The 22,843-nt window shown below is 38.4% G+C and overlaps 1 protein-coding gene across 1 annotated transcript; it reads left to right on the forward strand.

Moving 5' to 3' along the window:
• Nucleotides 1-1,500: 1,500 nt before the first annotated feature.
• LOC104505012 (rab GTPase-activating protein 1-like) lies at nt 1,501-20,775 on the forward strand (the record flags this gene model as incomplete). Its single annotated transcript, XM_010146401.1, is given in 11 exon segments — nt 1,501-1,693; nt 3,489-3,699; nt 6,199-6,373; nt 7,127-7,287; nt 8,105-8,215; nt 12,762-12,828; nt 14,059-14,074; nt 14,077-14,145; nt 15,935-16,101; nt 18,812-18,956; nt 20,696-20,775. Coding segments are annotated over 11 exon segments (1,323 nt in total), but the record flags the coding sequence as incomplete, so codon positions are not given.
• Between the last annotated feature and the right edge of the window lie 2,068 nt (nt 20,776-22,843).

The raw sequence follows: 22,843 nt of genomic DNA on the forward strand, positions 1-22,843 counted from the left end.
TTTTCAAGCTCTGGGACTCCTGAGAGCTGATCTTAGCAGTAAAGACCAAGGCAAAGGTGGCATTCAGTAACTCTGCCTTTTCCATATCCTCAGTCACCAGGGCACCCACTTCATTCAGCAGTGGGCCCACATTTCCTCCGGTCTTCTTTTTTCCTCCAATGTACTTGAAAAAGCCTTTCTTGTTGTCCTTGACCTCCCTTGCCAGGTTTCGTTCTAAGGAAGCTTTGGCTTTCCTTATCGCATCCCTATATCCTTTGACAACATTTTTGTATTCCTCCCAAGTGGTCAGCTCCTACTTCCATGTTTTATATACTTCCTTCTTCCGCTTCCGTTTATTCATTAGCTCCCTGCTCATCCATGCAGGTCTCCTAGCTTTCGTACTTGATTTCTTACTCTTTGGGATGCTTATTCTCAGATTAAGCAAATCTGTCCAAAAGTGGCAGTTGAGTTTTTCTTTTAATAAGTTCTTCGGCAGTCAGCTTTGGTAGTAATCTGTGGATTTATACATTAGTAAAGGACTAAAAAGTTCCTTTTAAAGAATGAGCTTCAGATTAAAGCTTGGGAAATATTCTTTATTTAGGGATCAGAGACTCTGAATGTTGTTATCTTAAAAACATGTAATTAGTCTGCATGGGAATAGACCACAGAGGGTCTTGGGGTTTAGTTTTTAATTTAGTTTTCCTGCTTAGTGCTAATTTAGGCATGACTAAGATCTTTTCTAAAACATTTCTACCCCTAAATAGCAGAATATTTCAGCATTTGGGTGACAGCTGATCGGTTAATTACAAATTGCCCACTTGAGTTGCAGTAGCTTGGTCTTCTTGGAACGATAGGAATTTGTTCCCCTTGGAATGACAAGAAGTACTTAGTCTGTCCCTGCCTTACTGTTTGGCAGTTATTTACAACCAACATCTCTGTCTGTAGAAAACACTAGCTGCTGCTTTTGTCTGGAAGGAGGCAGGTGAACCAGAGGTGGGATCCACAATGCAACTTTATTATTGGCCATGAGTGATTTTTCGGTCTGAAAAGCTAGTATTTGTGAAAGGCTGTTTTGTTTTGTTTGTTTGTTTGTTTTTTCTCCTCAGAAATGTATCTTGCCATTTCCTTAGACATGTACCCCTCCTATATGGGGACAATTGGTGAAACAACTGAAATTGATTGGATATGACTAAAATTTTCTTTAAGACAAAGAAAAGCCTATTACAGAGTCTGTTGATCTTTGTTCTGAATGGAGTGTCTAAACACACAAACCTGTTATTTTAAGATGGGTCTGTAGTTTTACAGGGTGGTTGTTGGATTAGCAGTGAGAACATGTGCCTTATGTGTAATGGGGTGGGACACTGGATTATATTTGATTTAATTTTGTTGATTCTTAGTGTGTTGTCTTGTTGAGCAAAAGTTGCTAACTTTGCAGTGACTTAAGACGACATGTTTGAAAAATAATGGTGAAAGTAAAACTAACAAGTCCTTTTAAAAAGTGTCATCATCTCCTGCTTACAGGTATTTTCAAATGGAGATGATCAGCTGGAGAAGGCAATGGAAGAGATACTGGGTGATTCTGAAAAGGACCAGAACAATTTCACTGCTCTCCAAGAAGGTTCCAGTGATGCAAGCAGCCAGGCAGCTAGAGATGGGTCAGCAGGTCAAACAAATCAGCCGTCTTTGCACCTTGCTTTAGACCCTTCTGCTACAGGTATTGCTGAAGTGCTTCCCCTCCCCATCATATGTGGTGTTTTTTTTTCTTTATGCAGTTTCAAGTTAACCATAAAATGAATATAAATCATTCTGGAGCTTTATTCCAGAACTATACTGGAGAATATACTGGGGCCTCCCCTCCTTCTGGTTAGTTGAGGTTTATACACAGGAATAGTTTATCATCAGATTGATAATCTGTGCCCCTCTGGTTTGGTCAAGAAAATTTTCTTTTTGTCTCCAGCCCTGGGTGATTTAGGACTAGGTATCGTGTGACTTGATGAATGGACTGTAGTTGAGAGCTGCTACTGATGTAGTATGGGAAGTTTCAGGGCAGCGTTCATTGACAGTACCACCTACAAATGAAATACACTGTGAGCAACCTGAAACTTTTCAGCTCTGGTTCTATCACCAGGTATCAGCTTTAGATGTGATACTTGCTAGGAATGATTGTGGTACTTTTCTGGTATTTGAAGTTTTGGTGAAAAAGGGAGGACTGAAAGCTTTTCCTGTAAACTATATTGTATATATTTTATGTCAAAGGTATTGTAGCTTTTTAAAAAAATGTGTAGTAGGAATTCAAGCCTGTGGCCGTCTCTGTGGGCCTTGAATTAGAATTTTTTCTTCAGTAGTATGCAGAGCACTTCTGTGGATTATATCAGATAATTCCCATGGCATGTATTTGGGAAGTAAAAAAAAAAAAGGTTTTATGATAGAATAAGATAGACATTTTACACATAATGGAAACATCCTGCTCTTAATTACATGTATGCTGTATTTTTGAGAAACTTACCTTACTGGCTCCCTGTTTGACGTGCTTCAAACGGAACACAACGCTTAGCGTGAAGGAACAAAGAAATACTTGCAGATGCATTCTCCCCTGCTCCCCCTGAATAGGAATAATTCGATTTTGCAGCCTTTATGATTTAAGTATTTTGGAAATATTAGGTAGAGTAACAAGAAACAAAAATAACAGGGCAGATTGCTTAGAGAGGTTTGGAATGTCTGTCTTCTGAGGTGCCAAGACTTGGCTGGACAGGGCCCTGAGTAACCTGATTCAGTTTTTAAACTAGTCCTAACCTATCCTGATCTGTCTTTGAGCAGGAGTTAAAGCTGGATGACCTCTACAGATCTTTCCAACCTAGATTACTCTGATTCCATACTTAACAAATTTTTCTTCCACCTCTCCTCTTGTTTCTCAAATGTCAAAATGTCTTAAAAAACGACCACCAGAAAACAGTAACAACAGCAAAACTCTGAAAAGCTCCCTCAAGATCGCCCCTCTCCACAGTAGTATGATAGTGGAAAAAGAACGCTTCTATTCTGCTGAGTAGAGGAACAAACAGATATCCCTTCTCTTTTCTGCAGCTCCCTCATGGCTTCCTACAGTTAACATAGCCACCCCAGGAATGGGAACCACATCTAATAATTCTACACAAGCTGCAAAAACATGGGAGAGAATTAGAGGTGTCTTTATGCAAAATGATGAGTAGGAATTAGAAGGGGATATAAACAAACTAAAAGTACATCTGGGGAATGGAGCTTAAGAAAAATTGTGTTCTAGCACAGATAAAAAGAATCAAAAGGCAATTTATGCAATACTTGGAAGCAGGCTTTAGAATAGAATAGACTGAACATTAAGATTAAGGTACCTAATGGATTTCTTACTATTGGAGCTGGACTTTTGACCCCTATGTGTATTCTCAGAAAAAGTGGGAAAATTTGCTATGGAACTCGTTAAAACAATATGGAAAAATAAAAACACATGGTTAAAAAAATTGTTTCTTCATTTTCAGAAATCTGTGCACCAAGACCACCTTCTCCCAGCGAGCCCCTGGAAGAGGACAGCGTATTGTTTAACAAACTGACTTACTTAGGTTGCACAAAGGTGTCTGCTCCTCGAAATGAGCCAGAAGCTCTACACGCCATGGCAAACATGAAATCCTCAAGTCAGGCCCCTTTACCTGTAACGCTTTATGTTCCAAACATTCCAGAAGGCTCTGTAAGGTAACACAAAAGTGTTTCTTTTGTTACTTGCACAGGCACGTAAAAGGTGGATTCTGACTTTGTTACACAGGGAAGTAGAATTGCTGGATTTGTGCCTAAAGTTCTTGCTGAAGACAGTTATTTTGGAGAAATTCCTCTGAAGCAGAAAAATGCATGCTCGTATTTAATATGCAGTACATAATTGGTTGAGCGGTTGCCATACAGTGTCAACAGAAGCATATGTCGACGACGAGCCCAGCGTCTAGGGCTCAGCAGTCAGTTGGGCAGCTGAGCGCTAGACTGAGGTGGATAAGGAGGGTCCCAGAGCCCGGGAGCCCCGAGGGGGCACTGAGAGACCTGTTTAGAGGCATCCTGCTGACCTTGGTTTAGCTGAAGTTTCTAGAGTTCTAGACTCTTCTACGTTTGCTGGGGACTTGAGATGCTGGTTTCTGTTTCCAGACATTGCTATGCTAAAGTCTCAGCTGTGTCTGCCTCACGATGCATATGCTGGTAGTCTCGAGATGCTAGAAATCACCTACTTGTCCCATGTGAGAAGGGTCTTTTAATTAGTGATGAGAGAGGCAGGGGTTCTTAGTCAGGGTGCACGAAAGTTGCACCTCTGCCAGCCTTCCATCCCAAAGTAGGGACCATCTCCATATTCAGATGTTTTATTTTTAATCTCTGATGCCAAGATATCTGAAGGATATGGTTAGATTTCTTTCTTTTCCTGTGTTCCGCCTACGTATTGGCTATCATCTTACGCAGAAAGACAGAAGGACCTTCAAGCACATGTATTATTTTCTTCCATTTTGCTCTTTGAACCCAATTTGAGATTTTGTTTGACGTTATGGCAATATTTCATTTGAATTAGAAAATTACAGTGCCTGCTTCTATGATGGCAACTGTCACACAGACACTACTGTTAGGTGTGCTGTACCTATTTTTGTAGCCATTATGGCCATAAGGAAGGTTTTTTTGCAAGCGAAACTGCAGGTTCCTTGGATCTTTAATTGCAGAGGACATCATTAAATGAAGGACAGCTTAAGAATCTGCACAGAACTGTAAAGGTGAATCCATGTGTGACATAATACACTCAGTCAAAGTGCAGGTGACACCAATGTCATTTTGGAGGGATTTGCTGGTATTTGAACACTTGTCATGTGGGGTTCCATTTAACATGTCCCACCAGTATTATGACATGGTGAATTCTCTCTGGCTTTTTCTTGCCTTTAGATTAGTCCTTTAGTTTTATTGTTACAGACTTGGGATTCTATTCCAGGTACGGAATGTTTATTCACCCTTGATGTGAACGTGCATATGGACAAGGAGAGGAAAGAGGGTGTGCTGGTTTTGGCTGGGATGGTGTTTATTTTCTTCATAGTAGCTAGTATGAGGCTGTGTTTTGGATTTGTGCTGCAAGTAACACTGATGTTTTCCATGTTGCCAAGCAGTGTTTGCATTAAGCCAAGGACTTTTTCAGTGTCTCATACTGAACAGAGCTCTGTTCCCAGCTTCTTGTCGAGAAGAAGCTGGGAGGGGACACAGCCAGGACAGCTGACCCAGGCTGACCAAAGGGACATTTCATGCACTAAGGCATCATGTTCAGTATATAAGCTGAAGGGAGTTGGCTGTGGGGGGATTGCTGGGGGGCAGGGGACAGGCTGTTGATCACCAGGTGATGAGTAATTGTTGCATTGTGCATCACTTGTTTTTGTAAATTCCTTTATCAGTAATTATTATTATTATTATTAACTTCTCTCCCTTTGCTGTCCTATTAAGCTTTTTATCTCAACCCATGAGGGGTTTTGTCTGATTCTCTCTCTGTCCCACCTAGGGGTGGTGGGGTGGTGGGGGGCAAGTAGTTGGCTCTGTGGTGCTTAGCTGCTGGCTGGGGCTAAACCATGACACAGGGGAGAACTGTGTGGCTCTAACTATTATTTCTTAAAACTCTGTTCTGAGACCACCACCCCTGTTGTCTTCTTGAAAATTTCTGAAATTGATTGGGTTCAGAGTTTGAGAGGAATTTAAAATTTTGCATGAGCTCTTAGTTTGTGATAAATATTCACCTGAACATGGCAACAAGCCTTTGCTAAGCTCTGTGGTCCTCTAGATTCTGAATAAATAATGCTTTCTTAAACAGAGATTTAAATTATTTTATAATGTTGATTTTTCATTATTCTTTGTTTACAAATTGCATTTTCATGGTTGTTTCTACATTTCTGCTGGTGTTATTCAGGAGAGATTGCAGAGCAGTGATAGTCATTGTTACTACATGGTATAGATGTACTATATTTGTCTGTGTTACAGAGTATAAAAATTTAAGCCAGTGTTACAACCAGAAACATCTACATCTTAAACTTGGAAGGTCTGACGTTTCAGTTCCCACTGCCCATCTTATGTACTTGAATTTAGTTGTAATTACAGTTCAGATATTTACCTAATAGCAGAAGAGTCTTTTAGGTGTTCCTGTTTGTTTTACTGACCTTATTCCTTGATTTTTCCCTGTTCCTCCCTTGACAGAATAATAGATCAATCAAGCAATGTGGAGATAGCCTCTTTTCCAATCTATAAGGTGTTGTTTTGTGTACGTGGACAAAATGGGACTTCTGAGAGTGACTGTTTTGCATTTACTGAAAGCAGCTGTGGAACTGAGGATTTCCAGATTCATGTTTTCTCCTGTGAGATTAAAGAGGCAGTAAGTATTAAATGTTGTACAGTAACTTGCGAAAAGGATGCAAGCGGTACTTAGGAAGTTCTTCCAGATGTGGGAATGGTATATAGTGCCTTGAAAAATCTGTTAACGCATATATAATGAATTTCTCAGAATGTGCAGCTAGTCATATGTGAACATTAATATTTTTTTTTCTAGTATTCCAGTAAAATTCCAAAGTGCACTTTAGTGGGAGGATTTAGAAAGCCTAAGTTTAAGACATAATTATATTTTTCAGGCCTCATTAGGGTAGGTTTTAGACTAAAGTTGCAGTATAAGCCTTGTGAGTACAAAGAATCATTTTACAGTACTCTGCCCTAGATACTTTAGGAAGAACTGTGTGATAGTTTGGGAGCAAAGGATTTTCTAGGGTGGAAAAATAGAGGTTGACAAAGAAGAAATTGCCTTGTTTTTTGACCTCTGCAAGAGCAAGCTTAAGTTGTGTTGTTAAACACACAACCTGAAAAAGTAAGTTAATCAGGCCCTCTAATGAGGTGCATTCTTGTAAGGTGTAACAACGTATGGAGCGTCACATGCATAGAAATAGATGTTGTTACTGCGTTTTCTTGGCTGTTAAACATCCAGTCTGAACGGTTTGTGATGCACAAGGCAGGCTTTGTGTGCAGTATAAGAAATGAGCGACAGTAACTTTGTGACCTTCAAAAACATGTCGCAATACTCCAATAAAAATACTATTTTATTTTTGATAAAACTGTAAGTTCTTTTGCTTTACTGCAGGTCAGCCGAATTTTGTACAGTTTCTCAACAGCATTCAAACGTTCTTCCAAACAAGCATCTGATCATGTGAAGGACTTTGCTCTTCCTACTCCAGACAGTGATGTGTACACTTTCGGTGTTTCCTTAGAAGTCAAAGAAGATGATGGAAAAGGAAATTTTAGGTAATCTGAATGCAAAGAGAAAAGTAGAAATTTCTTTGAAAAACAGCATATAGCTACTTGCAGAATGCACAGCTACTGTGTTGCAGTAAAATCGATTTGGCTTTTTAATAAAAAGTTTATAAACAGTTATAAAAAGGAAGCTGTTGCTTTGCTTTACAGTATTCTTCTCTGTATCTTTTCTGTAAAATCATAAAGGATACCTTTTTCAAGGTAGTTTCTTTTAAATACATAATTTCTGGTAGGGATGCTCAAGGTAGGCTTGTATAAATGGAAAAGATAGTAGGAAGTCTGTAAAAACTTTAAGCAGGCCCAATTTTTCCTGATTAAATACAGTCTAGTGGTGTCTCTTTTTTTTTAAATAAGCTAATAAATTTCAAATTTATTGAAGATTTATAAAATGTGACTTTCTCTAAGCATTACAAGGGATAGGGGAGCAAAGTATTTCTTGTCTAACAGTTAATTACAAGATTTTTTGTAATAGAAGAGAAAGTGGTTAATAATAGGCAATTCTGTGAAAATGTCTTACTTGTTTTTTGCTTTATAGCCAGTATATAGTGCATGTTCTATCATTTTAGAGCCCAACCCCATGCATTTTTGCATACATTTGTCTGATAGATCCCCCAGACAGCATATAAATGTGACCCTATAGTCTGTTTGTCTTCAGTGCTGGTTTATTAATTTGTGAATAAAGGAAGAGAAGTTCTCTCAAAATGAGCTGAGCCATTAACAGTTTTAGCGGGCTGCTACTCTCTCTTCTGTATTTAACAGTCAATATGCTGTACCTGTGCTTAAGAAACTTGGTTCTTTACTATTTTAGCCCTGTGCCAAAGGATAGAGAGAAATTGTATTTCAAGCTTAAACAGGGAATTGAGAAGAAAGTGGTGGTTACAGTTCAGCAACTCTCAAACAAAGAACTGGCCATTGAAAGGTAAGATTCTTATAAAAGTGATGAAGTTTTTGAGAAAACAGTGTTTAATGTACTTTTCCCTGTCTTTGCAAGTCATGTGACAGAAAAATACAATAACACAGAAAGTATCACTGCACAGTATAATTAATTAGTAGGTGCGCAGTTCAGTTTTAAATTTCTTTTGAAGCATTTGTGTTATTTTTGTAGGTGAACATAAGAAATATAGCCTGTAATACTCAAACATTCTTAAGTTTTTGCCTTTTAATTGTCTTTTTTAATGTGGTCTTAGGATCCTTACGATATTCAAATGCTTTTGATTTTGATTTCTACTATTTTTAAGTAGTGCAAAAGCATTCATTTATTGTAATCCTGCATTACCAGCATCTCACTATTTAGTAAAAGTAACCGGTTAGGTCATCTGAGCTACGTTAAACCTTGGAGAACATGAATCTGTTAGATCAGTATACTGGAACACTACACCATTTGACTCACTCTGCTGGTTAGAAGAAACAATCTTTAATCTTTTGGGAAAGTCCTCAAGATGAGTAGGATTCCTTTGTAGTTTAGTTATAATGTGATTGTGATGTTTATCTTGAAGTGATTGTGAAGAGTGCAGGAATGGTTGATGAGTCCTGTTTTATCTCCTGGAAATTGCATGAAGGGGATCCCTTTTGGACAGAATAATCTGACTCTTTTGTGCAAAGCATTTGCACAAGAAGTGGATCATGCATGTGAAGAACAACAGTTAATGTGTCCATTAACTCTTGTTGCTACTGTGGTAGTAGGTATTGTATTAATTTAAATTAGGAAATTCCTTCTCAATAGCTCAATTTTTAAAAATGGCCAACGCCACCAGATGGCAGTCTTATCAAAAGAGTAACAGTAGGAGAATTCAGTTTTAGTGAACAGGGAATTCAGGGTAACAGGAAAATAAAGAAAAAAGCCCCACAACCCTCACAGAACCTAAGAATGAGTTTTCAGTTGCTTTCAAGCTCTTATTTAAAAATATGAAATTAATATTTTAAACAAGTAATATACAGCAGAATTTTTTTACCATCATTCTTTTATGTTGTAAAATTGTGCTTTTGCTACTCATTGGCTTTAAAAAGAATCCTATTTTCAACATATTTTTACTTTTAAATAGTTTTGGCTTCAGAGCTCTGTTAATGAATGAAGAACTCTCCTAAGCGTTTCTGACTAGCATTTGATTGATTTCCTCCACTCCGCTCCCCCCCCCCCCCCCACAAAGCTACCTTCCTTGGAAAATAGCTTTTACTTTGATGGTGTTTAGGATATTCAATTAGGATGTTATTTTTATCACCACAAGCTTTGCTGATAACGAGTTATTTAATTGACATGACACAGCGTTTTGTAAGTCATTTTATGTACTTGCACTGCATAACATTAAAATTCAAAACCGGTATAAGAGGTCAGTCCAGGTTACATCAGACAGTGAGCTCCTAAGCAATTTAATGTGTCTTCAAAAAAGTATTCCTAAGTAGAAGTTATAATGCGAATAAATGTTGTTGCTAAAGAAATGTGGTCTCTGGTCTAAAGAGTTCAAGAATCTTCATGGTCTCAGAGGAGTAAACCTGGTATCGCTCAGAGAAACCTGCCACCTCCGGGTGTTCACGTAGGGCCTGTGCCTGGGTTAGGGTGACAGAGCAGGTTTCTCAGTTGAGTTTAGCCCTTCCTACCTCTGGGGCCTGTTTGACCTGGGTTTTGCCTGGTTTTATCTAGGTGGAACAGATAAAGAAGTGTTGTTCATTCCAGTCTCCCAGGTTTGAGTTGTGTGTGACACCACATAGGATCAGTCCCACAGTGTGGGATATCAGGGTGCAGCGGTGTACAGGATTCAAGAAGAAAATTCTGGTTAATGATCAGGGGCTTTAAGAAAGTTGTGAGGAGTGAAATAGCCTTTTGCTCTGTTCTCAGTACAGTGGTGTTTAAATCCAGTGTGCTGCGAGTCATACAGGAGAGTTGATACCAAGCTATGTAGGTGTAGCTTAGGTTAAAGTCTTGGCTGGAGTCCTTGGAACTGACGTACGGAGTATTGGCTGGTTGTTCAGTAGTAGCAAAGACTCTTAAAGATCATGTTTCCATGTTAACTTAATACTGTAAGCCTTATCCGTGGATAGCATTTGTATTTATGTAACTGGAAATGTATACACAGCCACTTGGTAGCCAGCTGCAAGTGCAGGAAACCCGACAGTGTCAGAAGTGTCAGGACTGGGGCCCACAGTCTGTGCAGGTCATTTGGAGTCCTGGCTGTGTGGTTCGGACTCCTCAAATCAGAGGCTGAACATGTTGACCGCTCTTTGTGTAAAATCTAGCGCACCTGCAGGTGAGGGTCCTGAACTCACTTGAACTCATTTTGCTCTTTGAACTTAGAGGGAAGAGAAGCCCTGACTCTTCTCATAGCAGGATGCTCCTAGTCATGGGAAGTAGCTGCTTCTGTCAGAGGCAGAGGTTACTTGTTCCTGACTCTCACTCTTTTGGAAGCACGCTTCCCAAAAATTGTGGCTGGCACACATCAGAATGTGCACACATCCGAGAGAAACACAGCCAGAGCTAAGATCTGTGAGCTGTTGTCTTTGAAAAGCACAGATATTTGGCGTACCTCTGAATCTTAGCCTTAGAGTTTTCTGTGGCAGATGTACCAGAAGCTGGTGACCAACCTACTAATATAATTTACAGCCCTCTCAGAGCTATTTCTACCTCAGGAACAAAACCTAGCCAGTCAGTTTACTGTAGTGTACCACCTGGTCTACTTGAGTCTCACTGACAAGGCTGCTGGGGTGGTTAAATAGAAGTCCTAGCATCCCAGCTACCTTGGTGGCTTTACATGGCACTGCATTATGCTAGATAAGTGAATCAAAATGGTTGTCTACATTTTATTTACCACTTCAGTTTTTAAGATTCTACGAGTGAAAGAATATGAAGAAGGAAAAATAATAGTTGTGGATGTAAGTTACTGTTTAAATGTAATGAAGTGGAAAATGAAAATCACATACCCAAACGTAATAGGGGCGAATTTACTAGATGGTGTAGTAATTGCATTTCTTAAGACTTTTACATTTAATAGGATTATTGAAATGATAGTTGCTATTATATCACTCTTCGTGGTACAGTGTGCTTGCCTGAAAGTGGTGAAAATACTTTGTCTTCATTGCTAATCTATGAATGTTTAAATAGTCTCTTACGAATTATGTTTGTTGAAAATTCTGAATTTTCATTTGGAGAATCGGGTTGCCCAGAGGCCAGAACTGCTTTTGTTCAGACTTAAAGTGGGATTGGGAGGCTCTTCCTGGTGCATTCAAGTAGCTGGTGGGAGGGTATGGCAGAGATGGAGCCAGACCCATCTTGGAGATGCAGAGTGGTAGGATTAGAGTCAATGGGCACAAGTTACTTCCTTGGAAATTCCTCTGTTGAATTAGGCCAGTTGTCAGTATAAAGGGAGCCGGGCATTGGAACAGGTTACCAAAAGAGAGCATTCATTCTCTCTTTTTAGAGATACTCAGAGTTTAACAAGGCCCAGGGCAATGGTATTCAAGTTGGTCCTCTTCTGAGTAGAGGATGGGGTCAGATTGCTTGTAGAGATCGCTCCCAGTTTATTTTCTTCTGAGAGTTAGGAATAGAAAGTGGTGTCTCTGATTATTAGAGAATTGAGTTGCACAGGAGAAAAATTCTCAAAGAAAAATCCTCTGAAATATGTCCCCAGTTTTCCATAACATTTCATGATGCAGTTGCTTCAAGTTGTTTTTTTGTCTTTTTTTTTTTTCCCCCTCATTTGAGATCTAACATTTTAAAAGCCTATACAAAACTGCTTGCAGCTTATGTTACAAATACATCAATCTGTCTGGTGGTGGGTTTTTTGTTCATAATGGAGTATGTTCAAAGGAGAGAAAGATAAAGATGATTTGCAGAACCTTCAGAGCTGGATTTGTGCATTCAATTTTCAGAAAGTTCAGAAGTCTAAATATTTTAAGAATGTTTATTTTTTGTGCTCTTAAATATCAAGAACATTTTGTTGTTAAATGATTGGACTGGAATTCAAGGTCTTGTACAATACAAAAGTTTAAAGAAATCTAAAAACTGAACATATTGGGGTTTTTTAAGGGCATGTGATGCTACATGATGCTTTACACCACTGGCATTATGGGTGATACAGTGTGTGGGTTTGTAACTTTTCATATGATTGTATGAAAGCAATTTTTAAAATGGACTGGGGAGTGAACTTCTTCCTACTCTCCATCACTAATCTATAGGGATTGTTGGTATCTTTAAACTCAGTGTTCTAAGTGTCTTTAGGAATAATTGATTGTTCACAGGTCAGACACTAATTTCTGTCATCTTCATTGTGGAAAACTATTTCATTGTCTTTTCTTTAATACATGTTGTGATGTTTCCTGAGTGTTGCCATAACACTAACAAAAAATTGCTAAGAAAGGTTTTCTTTAAATTAGAAGCAGTAGGTGGCTGTGCCATTATGTTCAAGAAAATAACATTTGTACTTTGAAAAGCTAATATCTATCTACTTTTTTTTTTTTTTTTAACAACTTCACAGATGCTTTGGGATGCTGCTAAGCCCTGGACGAAATGTGAAGAATAGTGACATGCATTTACTAGACATGGTAATACTTAGCTCTAATAATCTCTTTAGTAAGGTAGAGGTGATTCCAAACAAATAAACAAACCAACCTATTGTGTTTTTTTTTTTCTTAAAAACTGTGGGTTGTATCTTAAAACTAGAAACAAACATGTTACATATGATGGGCAAAACACAATGTCAAAACAATTGATGTCAAAATCTGTGGCATCTGGTTTTTGCTCAATTAGTGAAGACACTGATTAGGTCAGCTGACAGCTGGTTGATACAAATAACTAAACTTTCTCTATTGTGGTAAGCATGTTGCCTAAAAATTTAGAGCAAATAATTGGTTTTATATCTGGGCGTCAGGGAAGTGGTCTTTTTTTTCTAAGGTGCTGAAAACTTTGCCTTTATTTGCTTCATTTGGTTATAAGTTCTTGCTCAGCTTGAAGTATTCACTTGTTTTTTACAATCCTCATTTCTTCTGAGTTGCTTGTAAGAGGAGTGCAAAGTAATACGGTACTTTCTGTGATGATGCAATTCACTTTCACACCATGGATAAGAACACAACCGTTTTCAGGTGAAGAAGTGCTGGAGTTAAACCATTCAGACATTTTGAGGCTGTATCATTATCCCAGTTTTGCTGGGATAACGTTATCCCAGAAACAGTCTGTTTCTTTATTTGTGCTGATGAGTCTATCTAGCAGTGTTTAGTTCTCGTCAGACATAAAATATGCAAATACTGTTTTATTTGCATGTTTATATTTACGAGGTTATTATTAGAAATCTAAGTCCATCCCTAAGCAACTCTGGGAAAAATCTGGCAGAGTTATAATTACAGAGTGGAGAAAATTAGCTTGATCTTTGGGTTGGAGTTGTTAAGGTCTTACTCTGTTAAGACTTTTGTTTTCTGAACTATCTCTGCGTATACTGTGGGGCTAGTTTAATTTTGTGAATTCTCCTATAACTCGTCCTGTCCTAACAACCATCTCAGCTGCTCAGAAAGTAGTGTCAGACATCCTACCATGTTTCATGCTTATAATAAGCATGAAAAAAGTACGTGGATAAACTCTCTGGACTTCAGTTTCTTATATAACGTTTCTTGTCTTTAGGTTTTTTTTTTTATTTCCACATAACCTTTCTTAATCCATTGTTCATATTCTTTATTTAGATTGTGTTCACTCTAGAGAATCTTACTCTGAAGTTCCTAGAACTATTTCCCCATGCTCAGTCTCTCTGATCACGATAGAATCCTGTATGTTTTTATTTTTAGGAATCCATGGGAAAAAAAAAATAATCACTGGAATGTGGAATCCTAATGCACCCATGTTTCTAGCACTTAATGAAGAAACTCCTAAAGGTAATTTAATTTAATTTCTAAATTTGTTTTACCTGACATCGTGTACGTATTTTGTCCTGGAAATCATGGTGCATGTGTCTGAGGACATACACCGTTACAGTCCAAGAGTCCATGGCTAGGAACTTATGCTGAGGACATACACCACTACGTATGTCCGAGAGTCCACGGCTAGGAACTTTGCTGTATAAACACATGCAGCATAGAAATGCCAGTTGTTCACAGAGCTGCGTGTTGCTGATTTGGAGACATTGCATTAGTGTTTGGGGCGTATGTGCCTGTTCCCTGGGTATGCAGAAGTTGTTTTCCACTTTCTCTACTCAGCAACCAGTACAAATTGTAAGCATTGCTGTTCTTTTAGTTTGGAGGTGAGTTGGTTACAAATAGCATCACATCCCCTTCATTTTGGGGCAGCTGCAAGTGATGCACTGATGTGCTTCATTTTATAGCACAGTTTCTTACCACTAGAACTGATGTTCTCTGATGTAAAAGTTTTGAATGCAAATCTGGAATTGTTTCCTGTCCCATGGCAGAACTCGCATCAGTTGCTTGAAGGCATATCCAGCCAGTGTCGCTGTCCTTGCTGATGGATTGTCACGTTATTTCTGGTAGCATATAGGCAAAGCTCCGGTTACGCAGCTTGACAGGCTCTGTTTTGTGATATGACATTGTGTGTGTGGTGTGGTTTGGTTTTGTAGCTTTGGGGTTTTTTTTTGCTTTTTGAAATATCCACTTGCCTCTTTGGTCTGATAAGGGAACCTAGGGATCCATAATGTCTGATTCTAAATGTGTATTTTAAAAATCCGTGCTTCCTGCAAGAAAGATTATCAGTTGAGATGCAACGTGATGGTTGCTATCTCTCTCTGTGATGAACGTTTCCAGAAGCAGCAAACCTTTTCTTGTAAACCTGCAAGGTACACTTGGACTATTTCAGTCTCCTCCTCTGGTCAGTTGATCCTGCATTCTCCTCTACTTGAAAAAGCTGGAGTTATGCTTCAGTATCAGGAAGATGGAGCTGTTACAGACTAAGATTACCGATCCATGGTTTGCTTTAAAAATGTGTTTTGCTACTGTGAGGACTCCTCCTGACAGGGAGGAGTAAAATGTTTTGGGTTCTTGTAACTGACAGAGTGTGGGCATGGACATAAAAAATGATCTGAAGTGTTTCTTAGTGTTAGGAGAGGATTTAGGGCAAACAGTGCTGTAGGAGATCCTTGACACTACATGTATATATTCCCTCAGACTTTAAAATATGACCTTATCCTCTGCACGTACCTTTTGTCTGATAGGGGCCGTGTCTTAATACCATTTTCTTTGCATGACATTTTGCCTCTCTCTTTTTGAAACAAAGACACATCGTCTGTGTTTTAAAAAGTTGTCAGTTACTTGGTACTCTGTTTAATGCACACTCTCATTCAATACAACAGGCAAACAGGGTGTAGAACTCCCATAATGACCTTATCCTCTGCACGTACCTTTTGTCTGATAGGGGCCGTGTCTTAATACCATTTTCTTTGCATGACATTTTGCCTCTCTCTTTTTGAAACAAAGACACATCGTCTGTGTTTTAAAAAGTTGTCAGTTACTTGGTACTCTGTTTAATGCACACTCTCATTCAATACAACAGGCAAACAGGGTGTAGAACTCCCATAAATAAAACGGGTGCAATAAAATCAGTAATTGTATGGGAAGGGTTTTCAGTTTGAACAACAGTTTACTTCTGTCATTTATTGTTTTGGAAAATTTGAACTTTGACTGCTTTCTCTGTACGTGACCTATTTTTGTGCTTTAGATAAGCGTGTGTTCATGACTGTGGCCGTGGATATGGTTGTTACTGAAGTAGTAGAGCCGGTGCGGTTTTTGCTGGAGACTGTTGTGCGTGTGTATCCTGCCAATGAACGCTTCTGGTACTTCAGCAGAAAAACCTTCACAGAAACTTTTTATATGAAGCTAAAACAGGTATATTTGTATATTTGTTTTTTAAAGAAACCTTGATGTGGGGAGCATTTTTGTCTGTTTTAATTTGATCTTTATAAAAGTTAGCATGGCACCTGCACCGCAGTAGTTTGTTTCTTTTGACTGTTCCTTGCTGAGGTGCTTATATGCATCGTGGTTAAGTAGCATATATAAATGTACAATTCCTTTGTAAACTACATTATAATGAGTCACAAGTCATTGGCTTGGTGACCTGAAACAATTTTGAACCTGTCTGTTGAATCCTCTGTAATTTCATACAGTCTGACCTCTGTGCAGACATCTAAAGCGAGCCCATTTGACTGGTAAAATTGGGAAATGACTCCTTCATTGTTTACTGTAAAATCAACTAATATTTAAGGATGGGAAATCCTGGCTGCTGAGGTTCAAAATGTGAAGGTAGGTAGCTGTAAGAATAAAATCAATTAAAGGCAAATGAACCTAATGCAGAAGTTTAAAAGAGTTAGGCTATTACTATTGTTTTTCAAAGTACCTGAGAAGGTAGATTTCTCCATGTTTTTGGAAATACAAGTTTGGAATAAGGTTATCTGGAAAAGTAAGTTCAGCTGCATGGAGAAGTTACTATGTTTTCATCCTTGTGGTTGCTGATGAGGGTATAAAATGAACTACGTCCTTGTCTTTAACTGCCCCAAGGCTTTTTGAAATGTGAGGCTAAGGGCATTATTGTTGCCATGATTTATTAAATTAGCACTGATCATGTGATTTCTTGCCGATGATTGTACCCTTTTGAAATGTTCTAATAGCAGTTAAAGAAATAATAGTTTTTAGCAAACTCTGTTGTGAAGTACTTCAGTTTGTTAGTCCCTTAAGTTTACCTTTTAAGTCAAGTTGTACAAATATTGCTTGATTCTACAGAGGGAGGAAGTGGTTAAGATGAAGCTTCATGCATAGTTGTGTGTTCCCTCTATGTTGGCTTTCCCAGTCCTGTGCCTGCGTGATTCATGTGCATTTATTTCTTCCTCAAGTACTGAGAGATGATATATCTAACTCATCTGGTTAAGTTTGTTGAAGAGTTACCTTCTGAGTAGATTGCTCAAGTCCCTTCTGCTTTTTGCATTGGGTGAGGTACAGAAGGTATGTGTGTCTGCTGTAGGATAATGCACAGCTGCATCCTCCTGCAGCAGCTGTTGACCGGCTTTCCCCAAAGACTTCTGCTGTGGTATTGGTTCAGAAAGCGAACAGCAGAAGCTAACTGTGTCATTTGCATTGGAATAATGGTCTGTCATCTGACTAATGAAACCAAAGAGCAGGATTTAATTTGACTGAGCCTAATATGAATCTTGGAGTTGTCATCTTCCTGTGAGGCACAGTAATAGGTCCGATAAAACAAGCTTTGTTGATATTACACGGCAAAAGGGCAGCTGTGTTTAACACTTAGTGAGTAAATAAATCTCATGCAATGCTGTTTCTGTATTTCTTCTAGAGATTAGCATAGCAACTTAGAATTTAGGAAACTCTGAGAAAACCATTATATGCAAATGTTGAGAATACTGTATTTTAAATTTGCAGTTTTACACAGTGTTCTCCAAATATATGTATCACTGCTTGTCACTGAATTGTGTTCAGAACTGTAGCTCAGAGGAAAAACTAATAGTCCTTCTATTTTAAAACTTGCAACCTTGTATCCAGTACTTAAAATATGGCTAACTAACTTCTCTTTCATGTGAAAGTCCTTTGAACATGCGAACATGCAAGACTTGGAATAAACTCTGAACTTGTCCATCTCTAGGTAAAATGAAAACAATGTCCCCCTGTCCCCCAAGTTTTGAGGCAGTTTGTATTGAAAGTTACTGAATTCCCAAAGAGACAGATTAGGGAGAAAAACTGCTTTTACAGAACAAAATGCTTTTCACTGAATATAGTCTAACATCAAATATATATTGTCACCAATAGCACACTCAAATTCCAAGCTAGTTGAACTGTTGGATTGACAGGTATACGTCATTTGAACATGTGTGTGCACAGACAGAAGCATGCACAGATACGTATATATATATATAAAAGTGAAGGGGTAAATAAAGCTTTGGATACAAATACAGATTTTATAGCTCGGTACAGACAATACATTTTCCCATGGGAAGGAATATAATACATGTTGTAATCTCTAGAAGAAAGATAAATTTTTCCGTTTTTTTTAATGAGTAAAACACTACGAGGAGCTTTCCACAATTTACGGCTTTCAAAAATCATGAGGCTTTGTTTCTTTTTAGTCTTGTCTTTACCTACTAAAAACTCTTCCCATCCATTTCTTTTTCCCCTCAGGCATTTGATTCCTCTTTCTGTGATGGCAGTTACTCCGATACATTTCCTGTTTGTTCTTTCCTCTTTTCTTTTGCTGCAGTTTCTCTTCGACCTCATCTCATTATTGCTATTTAAATTGGAAACCTTTTTGATCATCATTCTGAACAATACTTAAAATGGTTGTTAGAAGACTGCTTTGCACATAATGCAGTTTTATGTATATTTTCCACCTATAAAACTTCAAGAAACAGGGCTATCAATTACTGCCAGGCTGTGGGTGGCATTGCAAAGGAATCTGAGGGACTCTTGCGGAAACTCTTGTTTAGCCTCGACAGGAGGTTTGTTTATCTGTGTTTGGGTGTGGTTTTGGCATACTGTTAGAATGGCGTTTATCGGTAGTGTGGACCTAATACATACATGTATTTCATTTTAGTCTGAAGGCAAAAGCCACACAAGTGCTGGGGATGCAATTTATGAAGTTGTCAGTCTACAAAGAGAATCTGCAAGAGAGGAAGAATTGGTCAGCCCGACAAGTGGAGGAGGGCCTGTGTCATCCCAGGAGGATGAGGCAGAAGAAGGTAAGAACAAACGAGCACTTACAGACTGACAGTTCCCATACATAGTATGATTATATTTCTGCTGTTAATTTACTCATTGAATTCTTCCTATTTGTGTCTACTAGAAATACAACTGTTTGGGACAAAAAGGTCACACGTAATTTTCTACTAGCAGCAATTCTTTAGTAATGGCATTTTTACTGAGCCATTATTTGGAGTTCTTCCAGCAGTAGCAGCAGGCAACGCAAGTCCATTTGTCTGTGTGGTTCAGAATGTTACTGCTGCACCTGTGCTCTGCTTTAACAAGGTAGAAAACCTTTCTAAAGGGGTTTTCTTCTGGTCAGAAGCCATTTGCCTTGAATGACCTGCTCAAGGACAGCATCTGAATGGGCTTTGAAATGGCAGGCTTTAAATGCCTGTTTGTGAAGAAAAAACAAATCCTGAACAGACTTGTAAGGGGAATTCCTTCATCCCCAAACTGTCTGTTAGCATGTGATTTTTGTTTTCCCTCATCTATAACTAGGGCTTGCCACAGTATCTCCTGGTTCAGTTGGGGATCTTGTTGGGGATTGCAGCTCTTCATGGACCCAGCGTATTTGCCTGCCCCTTCCAAAGCTGACAGTACTTCAGTGTCTTCACACTCTGTTTCTGGGTGGCCTTTTCGTTCTTCTTTTGAAGGCCCTTGGCCTGCTTTCATCTCTTGGTACTTTGGGGGTTAGCCCATAGCATTCAGAATAGGCTTTCTGTGTGCCATTTCTGATCTGAATATCTGACCTACCAGAACTTGTGATAGCTTTACAGAGTTACTCTTCAGCTTTCTGGCACTGTTTTGTCAGCACTAGAAAAAGTCTCACAGTGGAAAAATTCCTTCTTGATTCTTACTTACAGGTGAGTAGTTGGGTATTAGTTTATGCAATATGAATCAGATCCCTCTGATTAACTCCATCGGAGCAGACAGGTATGATTACATGGTTCCTGTCTTCCAGTTATAAACAAAAAGCCCCATGTGTCCCAGGTGACACCAGGCTTACAAAACCCACAGCCTTGAAAACCTTCTACTGATTCCTGGGGGGGAAACGGGATGAGCATGGACTGTCACTGTTATTCCGTCCTTGGTATCAAGTACCACTTCTGAACAGTAAAAGTACTGTTTTCTCCAAAGGAGCTTTTACATTCAATTGGTATTTTGGATTGCCTCACTGTTTATAGCAAGAATTAGTTCACATTTGTCCTTTGGGTTTTGTGGTTCCGTGTAATGTGTTTCAGCATCTGTGGGTGTTCTTTTCCTTGCTGGATGTCTGAGTTGTGTAGTCAGAATGTGTTCTGGAGCTTGTTTGACAGGATGGGGTTTGAGCAGTTACTTGAATAATTTTTTTTTATATGTTTCTTACTAGGAAGAGCAAAGACTGTTCCAGAATTTGATGAGTTGTAGCACAATCAGTAATAATGTGGATATTGTCCTCTTGGTACTATTATGGAATGGCTTAATTTTATTATAGAGTAAAAGTATTCCACTGGGGTATGAACCTAAGTTTAACTTTGGTTTAGTTTCCTAATGCTAGTTTCCATATTTTAAATGTAGATTACTTCCTAAGAGAAGACATTAAAAATATCATGATGTGACTCTGTTCTCATGGAAACTGCATTTAGAGTTCTCTGCCTAGAAGTTATCCATCCTAGTGGGTATGCAGGTTAAATGAGTCATTTGCAGTTGTTCTAAATAAATCTCTTCATTCTTTTTCTTTCTTTTTTCTTTTCAGGGTACTAATTAAGATGATGGAAAAAAAAACCCTAAACCTTGAGTTTACAATGTCTTGTCTTAGCCTTGGAAGAAGGCTTTTGCTTTAAAGTTAAGGATGGTAGTTACCTGGCCATGTAGTGGTGGTTTTTTTTTTGGTCTGCTTGCGACCTGGCTAGGGCAGGTGTGCATTATAAAGACTTTACTCTTTCACAGGCCAGAGGCGGGTGTTTCCATTACAGATATTGAGGATTATTATCTTTTGCTTTTTTTTTGCTGTACCATCATAAATATCCTACATGCCCACAGAATATTACTTAATTCACTTCAGAAGCACCATACATGGCAGTTTTGTTTGTATAATGCTGTAAGAATGCATGCCTCGCGTGCACCTTACCTGATTTCTGGGTACTCTGTGTGTGCGCGCATACACATAGCTCGGTGGGATGTCTTATGTCACGAGTATGTGAATAAAGATGTTCATAAGAAAGAATGCATTTCTTTTGATATTCTTGTTCTTTTTGTTTTAATGAAAGGCCAAACTTTATTTTTCCACCCTCCAAAAAATGATTTAAAATAACTACAATGCTAGTGATAGCAGTAGTCCCTCTCAAATGTGCAGCAACTACATAAAGAAAATTGAGATTATATATTCCCCTGAATAACATTTTTAGCCTTTAATTTTAGCTTTATTTTTCATCTGAACAGCCATATAAAAAAAATATCTTTGCAAAGATCATGCCATAGATACTTAGAGATCTTTCAGATCAGGCTAACTTCTTTTTTTTTTAATTTTCAATTATTAATATTGTAATAGATATTTCTGGCAATGCAGTCATATAAGGTTTCTTACTTTGGAGATAATAATTTTAAAATATAATTAATATTAATGATTTCCTGTCAAAACTTAGAATGTAAAGTACACTCCTTGATAAGAAGTTTCCTTTTAAAATTCAGAATGTAATTTTAAAAGATTCAAATATATAATGAGGAAATTCTTATACTTTGTGGAGAGGTTTCAAATAAAACAGATTTAGTGATCAATTTTTGTCAGTAAGCAGAAAAGTACACGGTTAATATTTAATTGCGAGTAGAACCTTGTAACAAGGTGCAGAGCACAATTGGTTGAACTAATCCTTCTTCTTTGTGGAGCATTAAGTGAGAACATGCAGAGAAGTGATGGTTTGTATATTGCATTATTCAAAAAATCCGAAGCGGCACAGTGTTTTTATTGTAGCATCATGCTATGGCCAGATGAGGTGGCTGGCTGCATGTGTGCTCCTAAAGGTTGGAGAAAATTGCTTTCCACAGAAGCATTCGCAAGGAAAATGGGTTTCCTTGAAATGTAGTCCTAGAAACACATAGCAAAGGAGAAGGGGAAGAACACGCTGGCTTCTTTTAGCAGCAGTGCTTGCTCAGACCATACGTGAAATGACAAACTTCCTTTGAGTCTAATATTTTAATTTTTTTTATTTTAACTCTAATATAATATTTCAGGAGAATACTGGATGACTCCATCTGAGTTTCTTCTTGAATCAGAATAACATTAGGAGTTTAAGTATTGCTGTAAGTGAGAAAAATTCTTTAAAAAGACAAAGTCGTCTTTAAACTGATTGTGAGTGGAAGATTTTTTTGGAAGTTTTATATGTGGTCCCGAGTGTCTGGTTACTAGCTGTTGTTCCAACCCCCAGACTGAATGCAGAGTAAACAGGGGCTGTTTAGCAGACATCCTGAAACAAGTGATTCATGACCAGTGAAGATAATGTGCCTACCAAGTCTCTGAAAGAAGTTTTTCTGCATTAGTTGTAGACTGCCTCTAAAACACTCTCCAACGACATTCAGGAATGCAGTACTGTTTGGCTTTGTGGTGTGGTTTACTGCAACAACAGATTTCTGTTCTGACAGCTGGAAATTTCCCAGGGATGCAGCTGACAGCATAGTGGATGCTGATCCATAAGCAGTGGACTTGAACCAAAAAGAATCCTATTGAAATGTCTTTGGTGTTTGGTTATTGACCTTTAATAAGAAGAAATACATACAAGTTTGAAGCTGTTGGAGTAAGAAAGAGAAGCAAAAGAAAAGAAGTGTAAACCTTTATCTCTGTGTTCTGTGTAGCTTGCTTAACTGTGAGAACAAAAAGAAAGATTCACAGATTCACACAGAGTGGAAG

The sequence above is a fragment of the Eurypyga helias genome, unplaced genomic scaffold, assembly GCF_000690775.1.
Source record: "Eurypyga helias isolate BGI_N326 unplaced genomic scaffold, ASM69077v1 scaffold22302, whole genome shotgun sequence".
NCBI lineage: Eukaryota > Metazoa > Chordata > Aves > Eurypygiformes > Eurypygidae > Eurypyga > Eurypyga helias.